Source organism: Myotis yumanensis, unplaced genomic scaffold (assembly GCF_028538775.1).
Source record: "Myotis yumanensis isolate MYYU_CA2020_CCGP unplaced genomic scaffold, mMyoYum1.0.hap1 SCAF_12, whole genome shotgun sequence".
In the NCBI taxonomy this organism is placed as follows: domain Eukaryota; kingdom Metazoa; phylum Chordata; class Mammalia; order Chiroptera; family Vespertilionidae; genus Myotis; species Myotis yumanensis.
This window is the reverse complement of record NW_027223763.1, coordinates 41,404,034-41,424,364: the sequence shown is the minus strand read 5'-3', so window position 1 is coordinate 41,424,364 and position 20,331 is coordinate 41,404,034. Positions and strand designations below refer to the sequence as shown.

Sequence of the window (20,331 nt, the reverse complement as noted above, 5' to 3'; positions counted from 1 at the left end):
ATATAATCACATAATGGAACACATACCATATTGCAGTACAAATAAAGAAACCAGAACTACCTGAATAAACACAAATAAATTTTAGCAAATTGAGTGAAGAAAGCTAGAGATACAATCATCATATTTAAATAGTCTTAAAACAAAGAAAAACTATATAATGTTCACGGATGTAAAGGTAGGAAGTAAAGTATAAACATGGATAGGATGGATGTGTTTCAATTTGGGTCAGTGATGAGGAATGAGGAAAAGGGTGTAGGAGGTATATAAAGTACTATGAGAAAGCTTCATTTTGTTTTGCAGTTTTATTTCTTCAAATTGGTAATGGATGCATGGATATTCATTATATTGTGTGTTGCCAATACTTATATTGCTATATTATTTGTCATTTCACCTGAATTGGCAAAAACTGTTGGGCCAGCCAAGTGTTTGAAAAACACTGCTCCCGAGGAAAGGATTTAGGAATAGATGTCAGAAAACTCAGCTTCAGGTCTCAATTCTGCATCTTACAAATTGTGTAGCTTTAGGCAATTTGAATAATTAAGTATTCTGGGCTTTATTCCACCTGTATATGACATCGCTTTTCCCCTCTAACTCACAAAGCTGGTTGAAAGGCATATAGAGCAATGTATGTGAAAAATTTTTAACAGGGTAGGAAAGGCAGGCATAATTTTTGAGCATTAAGAGCAAATCTTTGGATATATTACAAATAAAATCTATCAGTAAATAAACCAACCAAGTTAATTTGTCACTCTCTTTTCTTGTCATCACTGATTCTAAAGATATAACCAATCTTAACATGGAAGAAACTTTGTCTACTAGTATAAATTCCTAAATGCATATAGATAGGCATTCCCCCTAATATAACTACTTTATGCCAATTCTTCACCAAGAAATTGAAATTCATAGCATCAAAACAAAATAAGAGAACTGCACTAAAAAGTACTATTTAAATGAAACAATCTGTCACATACCAGAGTAACTGTTGATTCTTATTGCCCTTACTATAAAGTGAGCAGGTGGCATGTTTTATTAGCCCTATATTACAAATGAAGAAACTGACTGAGATGTGGGATAGCTGGCCTGTAGACCAATTCAGCGACAGAACTTGGAACAGACACTAATTGCCTAGTTCTTCTGTGTCCATTAGGCAACCAAAACATTTTGTCACAGGGATACAGAAAATTCTTTGTCAGATGTTATTTCATGCACATTTCAAAATGGGCAAAAATACTCAAGAAAACAAGCCACTTACCTACAGTACCATACAGTGAGGGACAAAATTAGAACTGCCTTGCCTGGTAAAAATCTAATCCCATCCTTGCCAATTAACCTTATTAATACTACAGTAAGAGAAAAGAGAGGTCAACATATGGATGAGGGTGCTATTCATTTCCTCCTGGATCTCAAAAAAACATAGCAATTATTACACAACAGGGCTTTTATATTTTTTATTAGTGGAAACGTGGCTATCTCCACTGTTCAAGTAACCCACTACCCCTACTCCAAAAATAGAAATTTACCAACAAGCAAAGAGTTGGCAGCACCCAACTAGAACACTGCAATTATGATAACTATCAAAACACTGGTAATTATTAGATATTAGACATATCACCCATTTATGCTATAAATATATAAAGAGACAAACTCTTTATGGAGAAGAGTTCATTTTCTTTTAAGTCTTCCTGTTAAACAGATGAATACTATTACAACAGGTACCTGACTTTTACTCAGATCCAGTAGGCTTCAAATGCTGGCAGAAGATATCCAAAATTCATTTTATTAATCGGAGCCTTAAAAATCAATGACTCATCTTGTGGATCAAGTATTAAACAGTAACATCTTTTCATACACATCCAAAATATAAAGACCATCCTCCCTGTATCCCGTTATTCACCCCTTTGCCTGACTTACAACAAAGCATCGTCTACAAACTATGCTCTGGCATTGCCAGAAATTTCACCCTAGTAGACCATCAAGAACATTTTTGTTTTAAACAAGAAGCTGGGTTCAATTCTCTTTACAAAAAAGCCCCTCACAACAATACAATCTAACTTGAAAGAACTTTCGTTTCAGGATTAAAAAACACAACACCCAAACATCAACTCCAATTTTCCGATGCAAAATTCCTCCCCACTCCACCCCAAAGTTCGCAAACAGGCAAGACTCCGGGTCACCCGCCTCGAGAACAGGAACCCCGCGGCCCGGCCGCAATTCGCAACCCCCCGGCAGGTTCGATCTCACACCGAGGCTGACACGCGAGGACACTCGGGAGAAAGCCTTCGGGCTCCGCGAATCTCACCGCGAACCTGGCCTCATCTCTCCGTCCACGGCTAGAAACGCAAAGGCGGGGAAAGGAGACCTCCTCGGCCAGGGGGACCTCAGACCTTTCCCACCCCCGGGTCGGTCTCGCCCAGGCCCCCCGATTCCCGCCGCCTCGCCCTCCACGCGGACCCTCCTCTCCCTCTCCCTTCCCCGAGCCCCCTGGAGAACCCTCCCCCAAATCGGGAGGGGCTCCCCCGCCTTTCCCCGCGCCGAGTGGGATCCCGGTCTCCAACAACAAAGACGCATCTCGCTCTCCTCCCCCTGCCGGGCCACGGCTCGCCTCGACCCGCCCGCGCTGCGGCTCCGGGCCCAGCGCCCCCTCCCCACGCCCGGCCGCAGCGGCCCAGCCCCCCCGCCGACTCACGCACCTGCACCGGAGGGGCCGCAGTCAAGGTGTCGGGCTGAAAGGGCCGGGAGAGAACCTCTGCCGACGCGCTGTCCTCCACGGGGCGCGCTCCGCGATGCCGCCGCCGCCGCCGGACTCTCCCGGCCTGCAGGCGGGACCGGCCGAGCAGAAGGGACGAGGGCTGCGGTGCCGGCGACGGGACCGAGAAAGGCGGCAGCGCCCGAGAGGGCCCGCTCGCGCTCCCTCCTCGTCTCCTCGCGCCGGCCCTGCTCCTCCACGCGGGCTCGCGTTCTGCTGACTAACGGCCCCGGGGCGAGGCGCTGGAGCTGCCGCCGCCGCCGGTTGCTCTCGGTCGGCCCTCAGGTCCCGAGCGGCCGTGGTCGCAGCTGCCGCCGCCGCCGCCGCCGCCGCCGCCACCACCACCGCCGCCCTTTCTGGCACTGCAGACGCCACCCAGACCCAGCCAGGTGTTTCTTCTCCTTAATCCTCCCTTCTTGCTCCTGTTCAGCCTGCCAGCCGCTGGGCTCGCCCTCGTGGCGGGAGGGAGGCGGGAAGGGAACCGAGGGGCACCAGCAAAAGACTCGCTAAGCCAGGACTTGGTCACTGACGGGATGAAGATGCCAAAACTGACCCGGGCTCCAGCCTCCGAGCAGGCAGGGGGAGGGACGCCGTCCAGTTTAACCCGATTTTCACCAATCACAAGCCGCCCAGCGGAGTCGGGCGCCAGGAGAGGCTGAGCTGAGTCGGCAGGAGGCGGGGATTGCGGAAAAGAAGGGCCAATGGAAGCAAAAGTTCCCCGCCCCTCCGCCTTGATGGACATCCACGTTCGGACCAATGGGGGAATTGTCGCTTCGAAGAAAGCGGGATTTATCTGCGGAGTTGGAGAGAGAGGGTGAGCGGAGGGATCGAGTCTTGGCCTCGAGGAAGAGCCTTCAAGTTTCCGAGGGCCCGAGGATGTCCTTTGACCTCCGCGCGGCGTCACGTGGACTGACGGGGGCGGGGCGAGAAAGCTAGATCAGTTCCTTCCGGGTCAGTGACAGGCGTCTTCTCCACGAGGTAGTTCGTGGTTTCTTGAATCTTCGTACTCCCAGCGTTTGGTGATTGTGATTTCGGCGATGAGCTCCCAGAGAGGGAACGTGGCCCGTTCCAGGCCTCAGAGACATCAAAATACGTTTAGCTTCAAAAATGACAAGTTTGATAAGACTGTTCAGACCAAGGTAGGACCCTGCCTGTCGCATTAGATCCGACTTCAGGAAGGAATGGTTCAGTGGAGGGGAAAGAGGAAGTGAGAGGAGCTGGCGAGGGCGAGCGTGGACCGCAGCCCAGAGTTAGTTTTGGCTGCAGTGCAGCCCTTTCTGAAATGATGTTCCCACACCCTTTCTTTGACCTGGATGTGTTGTCTCCTCATGAATGTGTTTGGCAGTCAGCACTTCACTGATTGCACAAAGAGTGAATGGGTCCCTCATCAAACCTTTAAATGCAAATGGGTAAATTGAGCTCCCATCTGGATCACATATTTACAGTAGGAAAATGAGGATTGTGGCACGAGCGTCTCCTAAAATGTCTATGCAGCAATTGTTTGTTTTTGGAAAACCCCACGGCCGTATGTTTGTAGGGGGAATGGGAAGGAAACGTTCTCAGCCCCAGGGCTTTCACTAACATAATGGGGATACGTCTCTTGTAAAGGTAGTTTGAGGATCGAATTGAGTTGTGTAAAAATGCTTGTTTTGCTTTTCATAACTCATTTACTTCTTTAGCGGGATTTCTGCAACCTGAAAGAAAATTAAGACTGTCTCCATAGCCACAAGTCTTGGGTTTTATAAAGCTCCTAATTTGCTGTAGGTGTCTCCCCCTCCAACTTCTCCAGAGCTGTATGGAGAGATCATTGGAGACAAGGGCATCTTGGGGGCCACCTTCACATCAGATGAACCTGATATTCACATAATCTGGAGTTCAAATTTACTAGATGTGAAGCTTAAGTAAATTATTTTAATATTTAGTTTTCCTGAGCCTTACTTTAGTTTCAAATGAGAAACCTGGCAGGATTGTTGTGAGGCTAAATTAAATGATGTATATAAAAGGTCTAGATCATAATAAGTGTCCAACAAGTGATTAGTTTCTCAACATTGAAATTAATGTTGGAAGCAAACTGGGGGTCCCCTTTTCCTTTTCTCTTTCTGTCTTCACTAACTACAGATATTTAATTTAATGAGTACATTCCATGTACAAGGCCCTGTGCTTCAGTGCATACAATGTTAAAAAGAGTTGATTTTGCTTATAGTTGATTTTGCTTATAGTTTACTGGGTCATTGGACAATAAGCAAGCACAAAGATGTATAGTTATGAATTATAATACATTCTGATGAGGGGGGAAGACAGTTCAGTAAAGAAGAATAAAGAGGGATATTTTCAATTAGGTGTTCAAAGGACCCCTTCTTTTCCTTAGGTTCAGATTCAGGGGAGAAAAAAAAAAGCTGAAGCAACATTTGGGAAAATTTTCTCAAGTTTGTGTGTTAACATTAGGTAAATCTAAATAAAAGGCTGTGTTATTCCTAATAAATGACTGTCTGGTCCTGTATTCTTACTGTAAGTTTTGGCATAAGCAATTCTGATTGTTTTTCATCGAATGATAAGGCAGTTTTAATAAGTATTTAGCCACTATGTACCCTACTGTGCTTCTTGTGCTTATAAGTACAAGGCTTCTTGAACTTGTACTTCTTATGCTATCAGTTCATTGTAGACTTCTTATACTTCTCATTGTCTGTTTCTTGGTGTTACCTAACAGCTGTGGCATTATGGTCCTAAACCTTTTCATGAGTCTCAAGTTTAATCACTAAGTTTTATTTTGTTTATCACTTTTATTATTCATTCCTTTGCTTCTTTTAAATTGTGAGAAAGTGCCCTGGCTTGTGTGGCTCAGTTTATTGGGCGTCTACCTGTGCACCAAAAGGTTTCTGGTTTGATTCCTGGTTAGGGCACATGCCCAGGTTTCGGGCTCTATCCCAGTAGGGGGTGTTCAGGAGGCAATCTGTCGATGTTTCTCTCCCTCTCACTCCCTCTCTAAAAATCAATGAAAATATTTATTAAAAAATATTTTTTAAAAATTGTGAGAAAGCCTCATTTGTCCATCATTGGTAGAAACACCAGGTGTTTTGTTATTGGAGATACTGGCAAAAACAGCAAGAAATATTTTACTGAGGCAAGATCATTAGGTTGATTGTTCATCTGTCTAATGGAGGACTAATAATTGGCTGCATTTATAGCAAATTCTTGAGTCAGTTAGATGCCGCTATCTAAAGCCAAAATTTTGTCGGAAGCATCTGACCCTGTCTTCATTCGTATGCTTTATTTCAGAAAGCTATTGGATTCAGTGACATCTAACAAAGAAAGAGTACTAGCTGCATGATCTTCTGTAACTCTCCTTAAAGGATTTTAGTTACAATTGATTACTTGTACCTCATTGTTTTGTAGGAGATCTGCATTAGTTCCCCTTCTCCTTCTCTGCCAAGCAGTTTGTCAGGACTTCACTGAAATTAGAAGATGGATAATGACAGATGTTTTATTGGGAAATTTATATAGGTAAAGCTCCCATTCCCCAAAGGACAGACGGATAGCTGTCTTCATATACTTGAATATTTTCTAGAAGAGTAGAGAAGCTTGTTCTGTGGCATTCTTTGTAGCCAAACTTAGACCAACGGGTCAAACTAACAGAGGTAGGTTTTAGCTTAATATAAGGGAGATGTCTAATAGTGAGGAGCATGCATAGGATTTTTAAATTTCCCCTTGACTGGGATTATTTAAAAGAAGTCTCTGTCGCCCTTGGCCAGTAGTGCTGTCTTGGGACTTAAAGAGGTGGGGTGGAGGTGGAAATAGGATTAAATCTCTTCTAGTCATTTGGTACTGAAATATATATATATATATATATATATATATATATATATATGTATATATATATCACCAAGACAGCCTTGTGAGCCTTAGTTGGTTTGGCTCAATGGATAGAGTGTCGGTCTGTGGGCTGAAGGGTCCTGGATTCGATTCTGATCAAGGCCACATGCCCAGGTTGCCGGCTTGTTCCCCAGTAGGGGGCATGCAGGAGGCAGCCAGTCAGTGATTCTCTCTCATCATTGATGTTTCTATCTCTCTCTCCTTCTCCCTTCCTCTCTGAAATCAATAAAAATATATAAAAAAAGAAATGCATACTTGTTGAAGATTATTTGAAATAATAGAGAAATGAATAAAGTATGAAAGTGAAAGTACCCTTTCCCAGCCCTATTCCTCTTCAGGTACACTTTTTATTTAGTTATTCAAGGTTTTCTACCTGAAGGTAATTATCATTAGAATTTCTTAGTTGCTAACTTAAGCAGAAAGGGAAATTATTGGAAAGATACTGAGCTGATCTCATGAACTTATGCAAGGTGTTTGCTTATTTGTATTCAAAATTGCCAGGTTGGCATTACTACTGGGAAATTTTATTCTCATTTGGCTTTGTGTATATCCAACTTCATGCAATGTTCCAACCTTTCAATGCCACCTGCTCTAACCCTTCCAATTTGCCTTCTGGCGTTGATAGTTTATTAGCATCAAATAGAGCAGAGTGTTGAAAATAAAATTTCGTTCACTTTCTTTTTTTTAAAATATATTTTATTGATTTTTTACAGAGAGGACGGGAGAGCGATAGAGAGTTAGAAACATCAATGAGAGAGAAACATCTATCAGCTGCCTCCTGCACACTACCTACTGGGTATGTGCCCGCAACCAAGGTATATGCCCTTGACCGGAATCGAACCTGGGACCCTTGAGTCCGCAGGCCGACACTCTATCCACTGAGCCAAACCGGTTAGGGCCGTTCACTTTCTTGCCCTACCTGACTATTCCTTATAATCCTTCAGTAATGTTTGTTCAACCCCCCAGTTAGGACCCTATTCTCCCATTTGCTCCTTCAGTCCATTTCTTCCTTGCTCAAAACCCCAGGTCTTCTGAAATACGTATCATCAGATTGTTATCTCCTCCCAATCTGTCCTTACCTTCTAGTTATACCTCCTTATTTGTACCTGACTCACTGCTTCCCATAATTCCTGTCATCATGTTTAGGATATTCGCATGGATAATACAACATTTGATCCTTCAGCTTTTAGACCCACCCTCCCACTCAACGTTGGGAATCTCCTCCCATGGTCAAACCTTAAACTCTCTTATGCATATAATTGCTCCACTTACTTTTTTTTTGGTAAATACTGGCTACTATCTACTTACCTGGTTTCCTTATTCCTCAAAATAATTTTTTTTTACTCCATTGGCTCCTTCTCTCTATTAATCCTTCCACTTTTCACTGTACTCACTTATGTCCTTTCCCACCTTCATTTTCTAGCTTGGAGTCCATGCTTCATGAATACAATTGCTTTTTTGCATACATCTCAGCTCCCTTATCTTCTTTCCCTCTGTGGTACTTGCCTGACAGAATCCTAACCTTAGATCCGGCTTTCTGCTATTCCATCATCACATCTACCAAACTACCCATATGCGTTGCCTTTCTATTACAGAGGGTGAAAGGCCTGTTTTTCCACTTGAACCTTGCCCTGTTTCCCTAAATGACTTAAAGGCTTAAGGCTTCTTTTTTGTTGTCCATGTTCTCTTGCATCATCAATCTTTCCATCAGTAATGGCTTATTTCAGATGGAATCCATGTTCTTTTGAAGCTCCACCCTATTTCCTTTTTTTTTTTATAGAAAAGCTCCTGGTTCTCTATTTCTTTACTTCTCATTGTTTTTGTCCCTATTCAAATAGTTTTGTGCCCACCATTTCACTCTTGTCAAGGTTATTTATCTGTTTCCAGATCCCTGGTTAGTAATGCTCAGTCCTCATCTCACTCAGTTGCTCAGTAGCATTTGCCTCTTAGTCTCCTGAAATAATTTCTTCATTCATGGTTTTAAATACCTTTGAGGCTAACCTTGGTCCTGAACTGCAGGGTTGTTGAACTGCCTACTTGACCTCTATTCTTGAATATCAAAAAGGCTTCTTAACATGGAAAAGAAAGAACTCTTCATTTTTCTCTCTCTCAAACCTTTCTTCCTCTACTGTTCTCCAACTCTGTAAACAATTCCATCATTTACTCAGTTTCTCAAATCAAAAATTTAGGAATCGCCCTTGATTCTTGGCCTTTTCTCACATCTTGTTTCAATTTATCAAAACTATGAGTTTTTACTTTATTTTTATTTTCATAACCTCATTACTTTTTGGCATATTGTTTGTCTTATTTATAGGCCACCTGTAGAATATGACTTTTGTGAAGATTTTCTTTACATTCTCAAAACCTAGGTCAGGGGTTGGTGATTGAATAAAGTAAATAAATAATTATATAACAGTGTGTTAAATGCTGTGATGAAGGTAGTACAGGGGAGTACTACAATAATTCAGGAATAAAGGGAGAGAGGGAATAATTAATATAGTATTATCCTTAAAGAGGTAGTACATCTTGGGGATGAAAGGGTCAAGGAGAAGTTGAATGGAATCAGATGAATAAGGCAGAAAGAAGAATGAGTGCTGGTGAGTTTGTAGGTGTGGGTCAGGAAGTTAAAGGAGTTTAATCTGAAAACAAAACAAAATGAAAAGGATCAGGTAAAATTGTTGCACTGGGGAATCATTTGAAAACAAGGCTTTTTGTTTATTCATTTTTGAGGGAAGATATTGTAACACACTAACGTCTCCTCAATAATGTTTAAAGAATGAATAAAGATCACCTTAAATTAAAAAAGGAGGCCAAAAAGGCTAAGAGTCAGTGAAGGCTCTTTTCCAAAACAGGATTATAAATAGGTATTTATGCTTATTTCCAAAATGAACATATTGCATTATATGATTACAAAAGCATAGACTGAAAGCCTCTCTTATGTACTGGTTAGAAGAGTATAGTTGACTAAGATCTTTTTGCCAAATGGATTGATCTTAAGCTGTGAATTAAAATTCCGTTACTGAAAGCCCTGGCTAGTGTGGCTCACTTGGTTGGAGCGTCATCCGGTACACCAGAAGGTGGTGGTTCAGTTCCCAGGCAGGGCACATACCCAAGTTGCAAGTTCAATCCTTAGTTGGGGTGCATGCAGGAGGTTACCAGGCTACTGATCGATGTTTCTCTCTCACATCAGTCTTTTCTCTAAGTAGATGTAGTGTGTTTTATTTTGGTTTTGGTCAGGTTACTTTGAAGAGTAAAAATATTTTTAAGTGTATACATTGGTTAGGAAAATTCCTTGTAAGTTGTCATATTTCAGATGTTTTTGGATTTTTGGCTGAAGGTAACAAGCTCTTGTTTAAGACAGTGGCGGCATGGCGTGGTACAAAGACACTGATCTTGGAATCAAAAGATTTAGGTCAGATTCTCTGTTATGTATTGGCTCTATGATCATCAACAAGTTTCTTAACTTGTCAGGGTCTCAGTGGGTTTAGCTGTATTGTGAGAGTTTAATAAGGTTTATGAAAATGCTTACACGGTACCTGATACTAAGTATTCTGTAAATGCTAGCCCATTCCTTCATCCTAAGATGTTCATCATGCTCACATGCTACTCCCTCAGTTAGTGATTACCTGATGAATCCTCTTGGAATGTCCCTCCTTCCCTGTGGTACTTACTGCCCTCCCCGCACGTATGGCACATTCGTATTAGTTAGTAGTCTATACGTTTTGGCTTTTTCTCTCTCACATATACATACACAAATATCATCTATCTCTTAGAGGACAGGGACTCAAGCAATTCTGAACTACTCATGGAGTATAATATGCACCTGAAGCAGCAGTTCTGTCCTGTGGGATGAAGAAATGGAAATCAAATAGTTCTTATTGCCATTGTACAATAGATTACTGATCTGTGTTAACTCTCCTGTCTTTATTGGGTCCCAAGCACTGAAATGATATGAATCCTTTATTCAGGAATCTTAGACTAATAACTACTTCAAAAAGTGGAAAAGAGATAAATATGAAATGTTTTCATTTAATAAACTTTTGTTGAGGTGTAACAAACATATAGGAAAGTGCCAAAATCATAATAAGAGTTCAGTGAATTTTCACAAAGTGGACACAGTCATGGAACCAATACCTAGATCAAGAGACTGTCACTGGCCTCTCCTAGTCACTACCGCTCTCCTCCTCATATGTAACCATCGTCTTGATGAATATGAAGTATTTCAAAATAACCTTAAAGTCACAGCTTTCCAGGGCAAAGACGAGAGAAGTACAGGTACCTGGGTGACCTGTTGTTTCTCTGGTCAGAAATGGTATTAGTGGCTGTAGATAAGCATCCTAATGCTTCATGTAATACTTCTTTGGCTGAAAGAAATGGTTATGCTTTGATTCCCCAACAGTGATTAACTTGGTATCTGTAGGATTTTTGGCTTCTAAAAGTATCAAGAGTAAATTTGAATTTCCCCATAGCTTTGGAGCTGACTATTTCAACCCCGGTCTTAATTGTTTTCCACCTTATCTGCTTATTCATAAGGTTGAGTGACATTTTTTTAGAACTTTATGGTAGACATTTTCTTGGATATCTTATCAAGTTTATTTCTAGTTGGAATAGTTGGCTTTACATTCTAAAGTTAATATAATTATTCAAGTTGTATTTTTTTGGAACTAATATATATATATTTTGGTTTTTGTTTTGTTTTCCTTTTAGTTTGTTTTTGCTTTGGCAGATTCAAAACCAAACATATACCATTAACAAGGAAGTATTCTTGTAGGTGATGGAGCTATATATGTATAATAATTTCCAGTAAATTTATACTGTTAGTAGTAGAATTCTGAAGGTCATTTGATGATGTAGGACATTTACATCATGGATATGAAATGCCAAACTAAGCTAGAGATTATTTTAAATGCTTTTTTGTTCTGTGAAGATTTATATGTTACTAAATCTCAGCGTTCTATTACCAGGTGGCTGACTTGTTTGTTTTGAAATTACTCATGTCACTGAAGTCATCAATTTGAGTAATATATTTGACATCATAGTATATACTTTGTATATGTGAATGTTCTATATTACATCATTAGCCTTTATCATAAGACATTATACTGGTAGTAGTTTGATTCTTGTGTTTCCTGTAAACTTGAAAGCTTATAGGACATGATGCTAGATCTAGTTTTTTAAAAAATATATGTTTTTATTGATTTCAGAGAAGAAGGGAAAGGGAGAAATAGAAACATCAATGAGACAGTCATCAATCTACTGCCTCCTACTGGGGATCAAGCCCGAAATTCGGGCATGTGTTCTGACCAGTATCCAATTGTGATCTTCTGGTTCATGGGTTGATGCTCAACCACTGAGCCACATTGGTGGGTTTAGATCTAGTTTTTAATAAAGTTAAAATGGTCATGTGGGATAAGTTATTATCATCTATATTAAAATATTATTGTTGCTTTTACACATGTGATACTGTTGCTTTAATTTAAACTCTTTATTATTGAACCATGGACAGTTCTTTGACCCTCATATGATGACTGCAAGGTCAGCTATTCCCTAGTAAATTTAAATTGAAAACTCCCTGGTTTACAGTGGCAATTAACTCTGATCTTAAGGCTTCTCTAGGGACACCTTTATTAAGGCCTTCTTTGAGCTACCTAGTAAGAAAAATAAGTCCAATGTTACTAAGGCTTCTAATTCAAAACAGCTGACTAAAAACATGTACTTACCTTTCAGTTTTCCCCAAATTTCAATGAAATGACAGAAAAAAAATAAAACTGCAATATTAGAGAACTAAAAAAAGCAGAAAAGAACATTAAGTAAATTTAAGATATAAAATAGGATGCAGCTAAACAGCTTAAGAATCTGTTATACAATACTAGAGGCTCGGTGCACGAAATTTGTGGGGGAGGAGGGCTCAGCCCGGCCTGTGCCCTCTCGCAGTCCGGGACCCCTTGCTCCTTACTGCCTGCCTGCTCGCTGCTCCTTAGTGCTGCCACGGAGGTGGTGGGAGAGTCTCCCACCACTGCCACTGCGCTCGCCAGCCATGAGCCCAGCTTCTGGCTGAGCGGAGCTCCCCGAGGGAGCGCACTGACCGCCAGTGGCCAACTCCTGCGTTGAGCATCTGCCCGCTGGTAGTCAGTGCACATTATAGTGACTGGTCGTTCTGGTCGTTCTGCCATAATAGTTGCTTAGGCTTTTATTATATAGATTGTTGGAAGTTAAGATTTTTTTTAGTAAAACTCTAAAATAATGCCAATATTAGAATTAATGAGATCTGTATCACTCCAATGGTTATCTAACAGTTGCCCTCAAGATAAAGTCAGAAGAACAGCTCTCTAAAGTGGGGACATGCCATGAACGGCAAATGCAGAGCAATATTCCTGATCATTGTTGGTCTCAGAGTTCAACAAGGAACCTTTTATACATGGAAGCAACATGTTTCATATGCCTGCTAAAGCAAAAGCTATCAAACTGTTATTTTTTATCCTTTCAACCAGAGACAAGGATTATATAATTAGTATCTGAATTCACTTCCAAAGCAGTAGTGATTCTCAATTCTGCTTTAGTAATTCATTCTATATTGAATATGGCTTATTCTATACCAGTACTATCCAGAGGAATTTTCTATGATGTTGGAAATATGTCATACCATTTCTATCCAGTATGGTAGCCACTAGCCACATGTACCAGCTGAGTATTTGAAATGTGCCTATGGAACTAAAAAACAGAATTTTAATTTATTTCAATTTAAATAAGCACGTGTGGCTACCATGAGACCTAGGCTCTCATTTATAAATATTAGCAGACTAAGAAGCACTACACTTTTTAGAAAAACCAAAACCTTGAGATGTGTGACTGACTGGAAACCCTACCTCCTACGCCCATTTATCAGAGGTAATATAAGATGAAGAAAAGAACTTTTTTTTTTTTTTAAATATATTTTATTGACTTTTTACAGAGAGGAAGGGAGAGAGATAGAGAGTTAGAAACATCGATCAGCCGCCTCCTGCACATCCCCTACTGGGAATGTGCCCGCAACCCAGGTACATGCCCTTGACCGGAATCGAACCTGGGACCCTTTAGTCCACAGGCCGACGCTCTATCCACTGAGCCAAACCGGTTTTGGCAGAAGAAAAGAACTTTTAAAAGAGATAATTGGTATCCATCCGTGATTCAAAGAAACTTTCAATATCCATAAAACAAGGATAGGCTGCGGTTTAAAAAAAAAAGAAAGCTATGACATTTCTTAAAAACTGCAACTGTGGTTGTAGAAATGTAAACATGTTGGTAGAATGAATAGCAGGATGGAAAAGAATAGGCTGAATTAGTAATTTGGAAGATCAAGCCAGTAGATTAGCCTAAAAGCTAGTCTAAAAGGCCAAAGTGATAAAAATGATGAAGTGAAATTTGAGATATGGAAGATTGAACTGGGAAATTCCAGAAGGCTAGGAGAGTTCAGAAGAAATGATGAAAAGTAAAGAAGAAAAAAGCCCAATTTCACAAAGTTTAAGAAAATCTTAGGCCTTCAGATAGAAGGATATTAGACATATGGTGATATTTTTTAACTCCAATGATAGAAATTCCTACCAGCTTTCAGAGAAAGGGAACAAAGAGGTTAGCTATAAGGCAACTATAATGCTGTAGACATCTGACTTCTCATCTGCTACTTGTAAAAAATAGAGCAAGTTCTTTAATGTGCTGTGAGGGAAGTACTTTTAATTTAGAGTTCTCGATAGAGCTAAGCTATGGCTTGGATATCAGGGCAAAAGAATCATTCTTACTAAAAGTAAATTAAAAAAATACAGGGGTGATCAAAGATAGGGAAAAAGACATGCAGGTTTTGATTATTGCAATAACTATTAACTTTCTTTCACATGCTCACAACTGTAAACCTATTTTTGCCCATCCCTGTATTTAGGCATGTGCTCCTGAATATAAGAAGATAAGTGGTAGAAGAAACAGTGGTGAACGAAGAACCTAGTTAATCTGAGTTAACTTTAAATAAACTTTGATAATATGGTGGTAAAAGATAATGCTGTTGTTATATGCAAATTAGCAAAATAGAAGAGGTAAACTTTTGGGAAGATAAAATCTATACCCACAGTTCCAGATTTCAGCCAAACCTGGGAATTAAAACTAAAAGCAAGCTTTTGTTGTTGTTGTTGTTATCAGGTGAGACAATAAAAGTGAAGCTGGGCCATAAACACACACACACACACACACACACACACACACACACACACCTAAAAGCAAGCTAAAGATCCTGTCTTGTTTGAGTGCTGGAAAAGCCATAGAGAAGAAAAATCAGTATCCTTGTCAGTTTTAAAGTCTTTGAGTGCCTAGTGTTTGCCCGGTATCTGTGGTAGGCAATACTGAGATGAAAATAAGGCCTTGTTCTAGCCTCCATGCTGTTGATAGTCTAGCTGGGGAGATAAGGCCAGGGTACAAGCAGCAACAGTGAGCAAATTAGTAATTTTATCAAGACCTTATAACATAAAAAGGCTTTTGATTTAAAATAGCTGAATGAAAGCTTTGAAATGTAGTTTTAGTTCAGTTAGTAAAGTTAAAAGTTGAACTACATACAATACTACTCATATAATCTAGCATTAAAAACATGGAATTTCTCCTCTCTGTAGAAATAGTTATCTAAGTCATCTTGTTCTCTGTTCATTATCAAGTTGTAGACATTTCAAGAAGGGCTGAAACACAGTGGCCTGTGTGAATAGCGAACATAATCTCTCCTGCTTCTGTTTGTGGGTGAACCCTGTTTCTAGTTTCAATGTGTGACCGGAAGAGGTACAAGGAATGTATGAAGGAAGATGAGTTGCTGATGTTCTAAATTAAACTTGTGTATCACTTTAGGCTTTGACCTTTTGAGGACCTGCTTGCTTAAGATTTAGCAATGGTCTTTGAAAACATAAAATGCCTTTCCCATTCTGAGACACCTTTGCAAATTTGCCATAAGTAGTAGAGATACGTGACTCCCTCACTTTGTCCCATTGGATTGGGGCTGAATGAAAAGACAGTTTTGAAATCTGTAAGGCTGCCAATCAGCCCTGGATTTCTGGTGACTCCCTCTCAATCCAAATACTTCTGAAAGCCCAGTTTGAAAGAGCCAGCCAGTTAATCTCTTATTTTAAACATCATTTAAATTCCAGCAAATATTGCTTGCTCTCCAATTTTGCTTCATGACCATTACTTTCATCTCTCCAACTAAAGCACATAAATCTTTTGAATTCTTGAGATGTCTAGGATAGTGCTAAGTACATGCTAACTCATACTTTTTCAAATTGTTCCTATAGACAGCCATGATATGTGCTGTATTTAAGTCTAACCTATGACACATTGTATAATTTGACATGTTGGAAGGTGCCCTAAGCTTGGAGTCAGGGCAGCATCAGGAGTAGACTCTTCAGACTCCTGGTGTGGCTACTGACTCACTCTCTCTATAACCATGGGTAAGTTATAACAACTCTACAAGTTAGAATAAAAATAAATAACAACACTTTCTTTCTTCCACACAGGGATGATGTAAGAATAAAGTGAGAAGCATTATAGGACAAAATCAAATATTTTTTAAAAATCTGTAAAAATAAAATGTAGTAATATTTTGTTATAGGTGACTTGCATTTGTCATTCAAAATATACCTTAATTTTATCCCTTAGCTTTTTGTATTCTTGTCATCAAAAAATCTTTGTTTTCCTTTTAAGAATGAGGAAATGCTGTCAACTGAAGTTAAGGAAGTCACATGTGAATACTGAGCTCTAGACTAAATGAATCATGCATGGCACAGCCTAATTTTTTCCTGATGTGACTGGACTCCTGAATCAGTTGTCAGCATACATAGGCTATTCGTATGACATATTAATATGACCAAAACAAGGCAACTATCTTTGGAAGGCAGCTATGCTCACCACTATACCACCAACGCCGACGAGGCAACTATCTTTGAAGAAGTTAACTAGCTTCAGTATGCCTGCCCCAAGCAAATGACTTACAATATAGATTTATTTTAAAAGGTAAAATCACCCCAATAAATTCAATAAAAAATAAAGGGTAAAATCATTTGGTTTGTGGACATTACCAATTACCAGTTATTCTGCTTGAAAGAGTTAAATCCATAAATTCCTACATATGCTATTAGCAGGAAATGAATATTATTCTTTTTTGTTTAACATTGTGAAACAATGGCCAGTCAGTATTTTGTCTCTTTTAAGATCAATAACTTGGGGCATACCATTCTGGTTGGACAAGATCTCAAAATGTGACTAACTTAATGAGTGCTAATAAAAACATGTGTGTTGCCTCATGACACTACACAGTTGCTTCTTGAGCTTTTTGCATTCCAGTTGACTTGTACATAGTTAGCATAGGTTGCTTACCAGTTAGTTACCCTTTATTGTTTAGGTCTCTGTGTATTAAAAAATCTGTGAGGAACATGATAAAAAAGTAAATCCTCCTCTTTTAGAACATTGCTTAGCAAACATAATTTTTCTTTGCTAAGTGAATTTTTCTAACTTTGGAATTTTGTCTTATACTTTTAAAACACATAATGGATAATACTGCAACGTTTCCTTAGGAACAAACTAGCAGCGTTGGCCCTCTGTGCAAAACAATATACCAGTGTCAGAATTTAAGTTAAAAACACAGTACAAATTGAAATGTGTACTCTGCAAAATTTTGAGCTGTGTTTTCTTTTACTATTTAGAAAACCTTGAAAGCTGTGGGGAAACACTTTCTACTTGTCACTTTAATAGAATGCCCTAAACTAAAAGGCATCTTTTTATGGGTCCTGCCTCTGCTGTTTCTGATTAATTGTGTGACCTCAAGCAAATCTCTTAATTCTCTGAGCCCCAGGTTTCTCATCTGGAAAATGAAGATAATTATGCCTGCCCCTAGCCACAGGAATGTTCTAAGAATAGCAGCAGAGAGAATTTTTATAAAGGATTAGCCATGTGGTTTATAGATTTATGATAGTAGTATTTTGTGTAAAAATTATTTGGTTTGTTTTAGTTTTATAATTAAAACCAAAAAGACCTGTTTTTTAATAAACCATTTAAACAAGTCTTTCCTCTGCATGCTTTTGTCTAGACACCTGGCCAAAGTACAGACATGTCCCATGTATGTGAAATCACTCAAGGACATGAGTAAGCAAAAGAACATTGACCAGAAACTATAAACAACCAAGCAGGTAGTTAAATGATAAGGATAGTAGAAGATCTCTTGAGAAGATAGAAGTACATTATTTACCTCTATCTCCCTTAGTTTTGATAGAGGCATTCTCTGTTGGGAGAGAATGTATTAGGATCTCTCTTCCCTGTCCTTCCCCAAAATACTTATTACTCTCCTGTTAATTAAGATATACTATTTTCTATATTTGATAAGAGTAACATGGGAATGTGAACAGTGGAAGCAATAACAAAGGTTGGAAATTACTGATGTAGAAACTACCCAGATTTCTGAGCATGTTTCTAATTTTAGGTTGCCTAGGTAATTGAGATTTGGTCTGACATTTGATCTTATAACTAAGGCAGGTTTAAAACATAGGAAAGAGCAACGAAGAAATAACTTTTCAGCTTTCCCATGTGTTTAGATTTGGCTTAAATTCCAGGAAAAGGAATAAAGACCAGAAACTGACCATGAGGAAGTGAGAGTAGAAAGCAGATGGTTTCTATACTGTGTCTACCATGTCTGCATTAAGGGACTTTGGAAGTACAGAGTAAGAAATTAAGGGAAGTTACATTTTGGAGTGATGTCTCTTGATATAAAAATTTGGAAAAGCTTAAATTAGCATGCAGATAGTCTAATTTTCCTGAAGAAATGATGCTCTCTAATTTTCCTGAAGAAATGATGCTCTCAATGGTGAAACTAGAAATCAGACTGAGATTCGCTTCTAAAATTGAGGCAATATGGAATAGTGGAGCAGAATAGTGGAATTTGGAGTCAGAGGGCATGGTCTTGAGCCTTGGTTGTATTTCTTTGTAAGTGTGTAATCATAGGGAGATTATTAAACCTGTCTGGATTTGTTTTTTCATCTGTGAAAAAGGAATAATATTATCTCCCCAGGTAGTTGTGAGGAACTGATAATTAACTGTGAATATTAATTTTTAAACAGAAGATACTATACAAAATTTTTTAAAATAATAGTCAACATTTATTGGATACATATAATTTGCTAAGGAAAACATACATTGTAAGATAGATATTCTTACTTTATGTATGAGGCAACAGGCACAGAGAAGTTAACCAACATTGAAGTGTGGCTTGACACTGGTGCCCAAATTCTCACTGTTAACCACCATGTGGTACTCTATAAACATCTTCGTAGTTGCCTATTACGTAAATATTTTTTAAAACTAATTTTTATTTTATAATTACAGTTGATGTACAAACCCTTACTCTCTGTCTTCTTCTGGTACCCCTATGATGCCGATGCTGTTATGCTTGATGTTGTCCCAAAAGTTCCTTAAACTTTCCTCATTTTTTTTAATTCTTTTTTTTTATGCTGCTCTGATTGGGTATTTTCTGCTACCATGTTTTCCAAATCATTGATTTGATCCTCGGCTTCATGTAATCTGCTGTTGGTTTCTTCTAGTGTATTCTTCATTTCAGTTATTGCATTCTTCACTTCTGACTGGTTATTTGTTGTGGTTTCTGTGTCATTTTTTTTATGCTGTTGAAGTTCTCACTAAGTTCCTAGAGCATGTTTCAAGGATTTTCTTTAGGGGGGAAATGGGTATCCCACAGGCTTTCCAGAGAGACATTAGGACTGGGGACATAGTTTTGGATGTAATCCTCATTGAGCTCATTACTGAGGCTATAGTTACAGGTTCAGTTGACCAAGAGTAAAAGTAGTCTAAATAGAAAGGAGTACTGAGACAAACTGAAGTGAATTGATGATTAAATATTAGGAAATGGCCTAGCTGGTGAGGCTCAGGGGTTGAGCACTGATCCAGGAACCAGGAGGTCACCAGTTCTATTCCTGGTTGGCATATGCCCAGTTTGCGGGCTCCATCCCCAGTAGGGGATATGCTGGAGGCAGCTGATTGATGATATTTCTCTCTCATCAATGTTTTTATATCTCTATCCTTCTTCCTTCTTCCCAGCCCCCTCACCTTCCAAAATCATTTACAAAACATAAAAATATTGGGAAATGGATATCTTTAAGGGGTAAACAGAGGAAGAAGTATTAGCAAAAGCTCTTGAGAAGGATCAAATGGAGTTGGGGTTACAATCCTACTTTGTAAGGTTAGTCTTTTTTTGAGGAAAGAAAAAATATTCCTTAATAAAACCATTAACATTTTGGTCATTTACAGCAGAATTCTGGGGAAGAAAAGGCTTATTTCCCATAGAACTGCTCTGATGATAAAGCTGTTTATGTCCATTTAGGGAAGTTGTTCTTGAGTTATTCATTTACTAAAAATATAGTGCCTGGCTGGTGTGGCTAAGTTGCTTGAGCATTCTTTCATGCACAGAGAGGTCTTCAGTTGGATTCCCTGTCATGGGCACATGATTGGGTTGTGGGCTTGATCCCCAGCAGGGGGCATGCAGGAGGCAACAAATTAGTGTTTCTCTCCCTCTCCCTTCCTCTCTAAAATCAATGAAAATATTTTTTAAATAAATAAATAAATATGTCCTATAGTTAATAATGAAGATGGTTCTAAAGTAATTGAAGGCACATTATCTTAAAATACTAAGTACCATATTTTAATTGTTGAAA

At 39.3% G+C, this 20,331-nt stretch overlaps 2 protein-coding genes across 4 annotated transcripts in view; one reads left to right on the top strand and one right to left on the bottom strand.

Moving 5' to 3' along the window:
• ABHD17B (abhydrolase domain containing 17B, depalmitoylase) overlaps nt 1-3,321 on the bottom strand; it is a 44,354-nt gene extending 41,033 nt beyond the window's left edge. Inside the window, exon 1 of the mRNA XM_070431499.1 lies at nt 2,691-3,321. The gene's annotated coding sequence lies outside the window, so the exon portion shown is untranslated. The remainder of the gene's footprint in view (nt 1-2,690) is intronic.
• The window catches only part of CUNH9orf85 (chromosome unknown C9orf85 homolog), a 49,075-nt gene continuing 32,048 nt past the window's right edge, over nt 3,305-20,331 (top strand). The window contains exon 1 of one of the 3 annotated variants that reach the window (XR_011473408.1): nt 3,305-3,885. Coding sequence is in view for 2 of the 3 variants with exons in the window: in XM_070431500.1 (XP_070287601.1) it covers nt 3,784-3,885 (102 nt within the window). In the remaining variant the exon portion in view is untranslated. The remainder of the gene's footprint in view (nt 3,886-20,331) is intronic. The other 2 variants (XM_070431500.1, XM_070431501.1) reach the window with 2 other exon arrangements.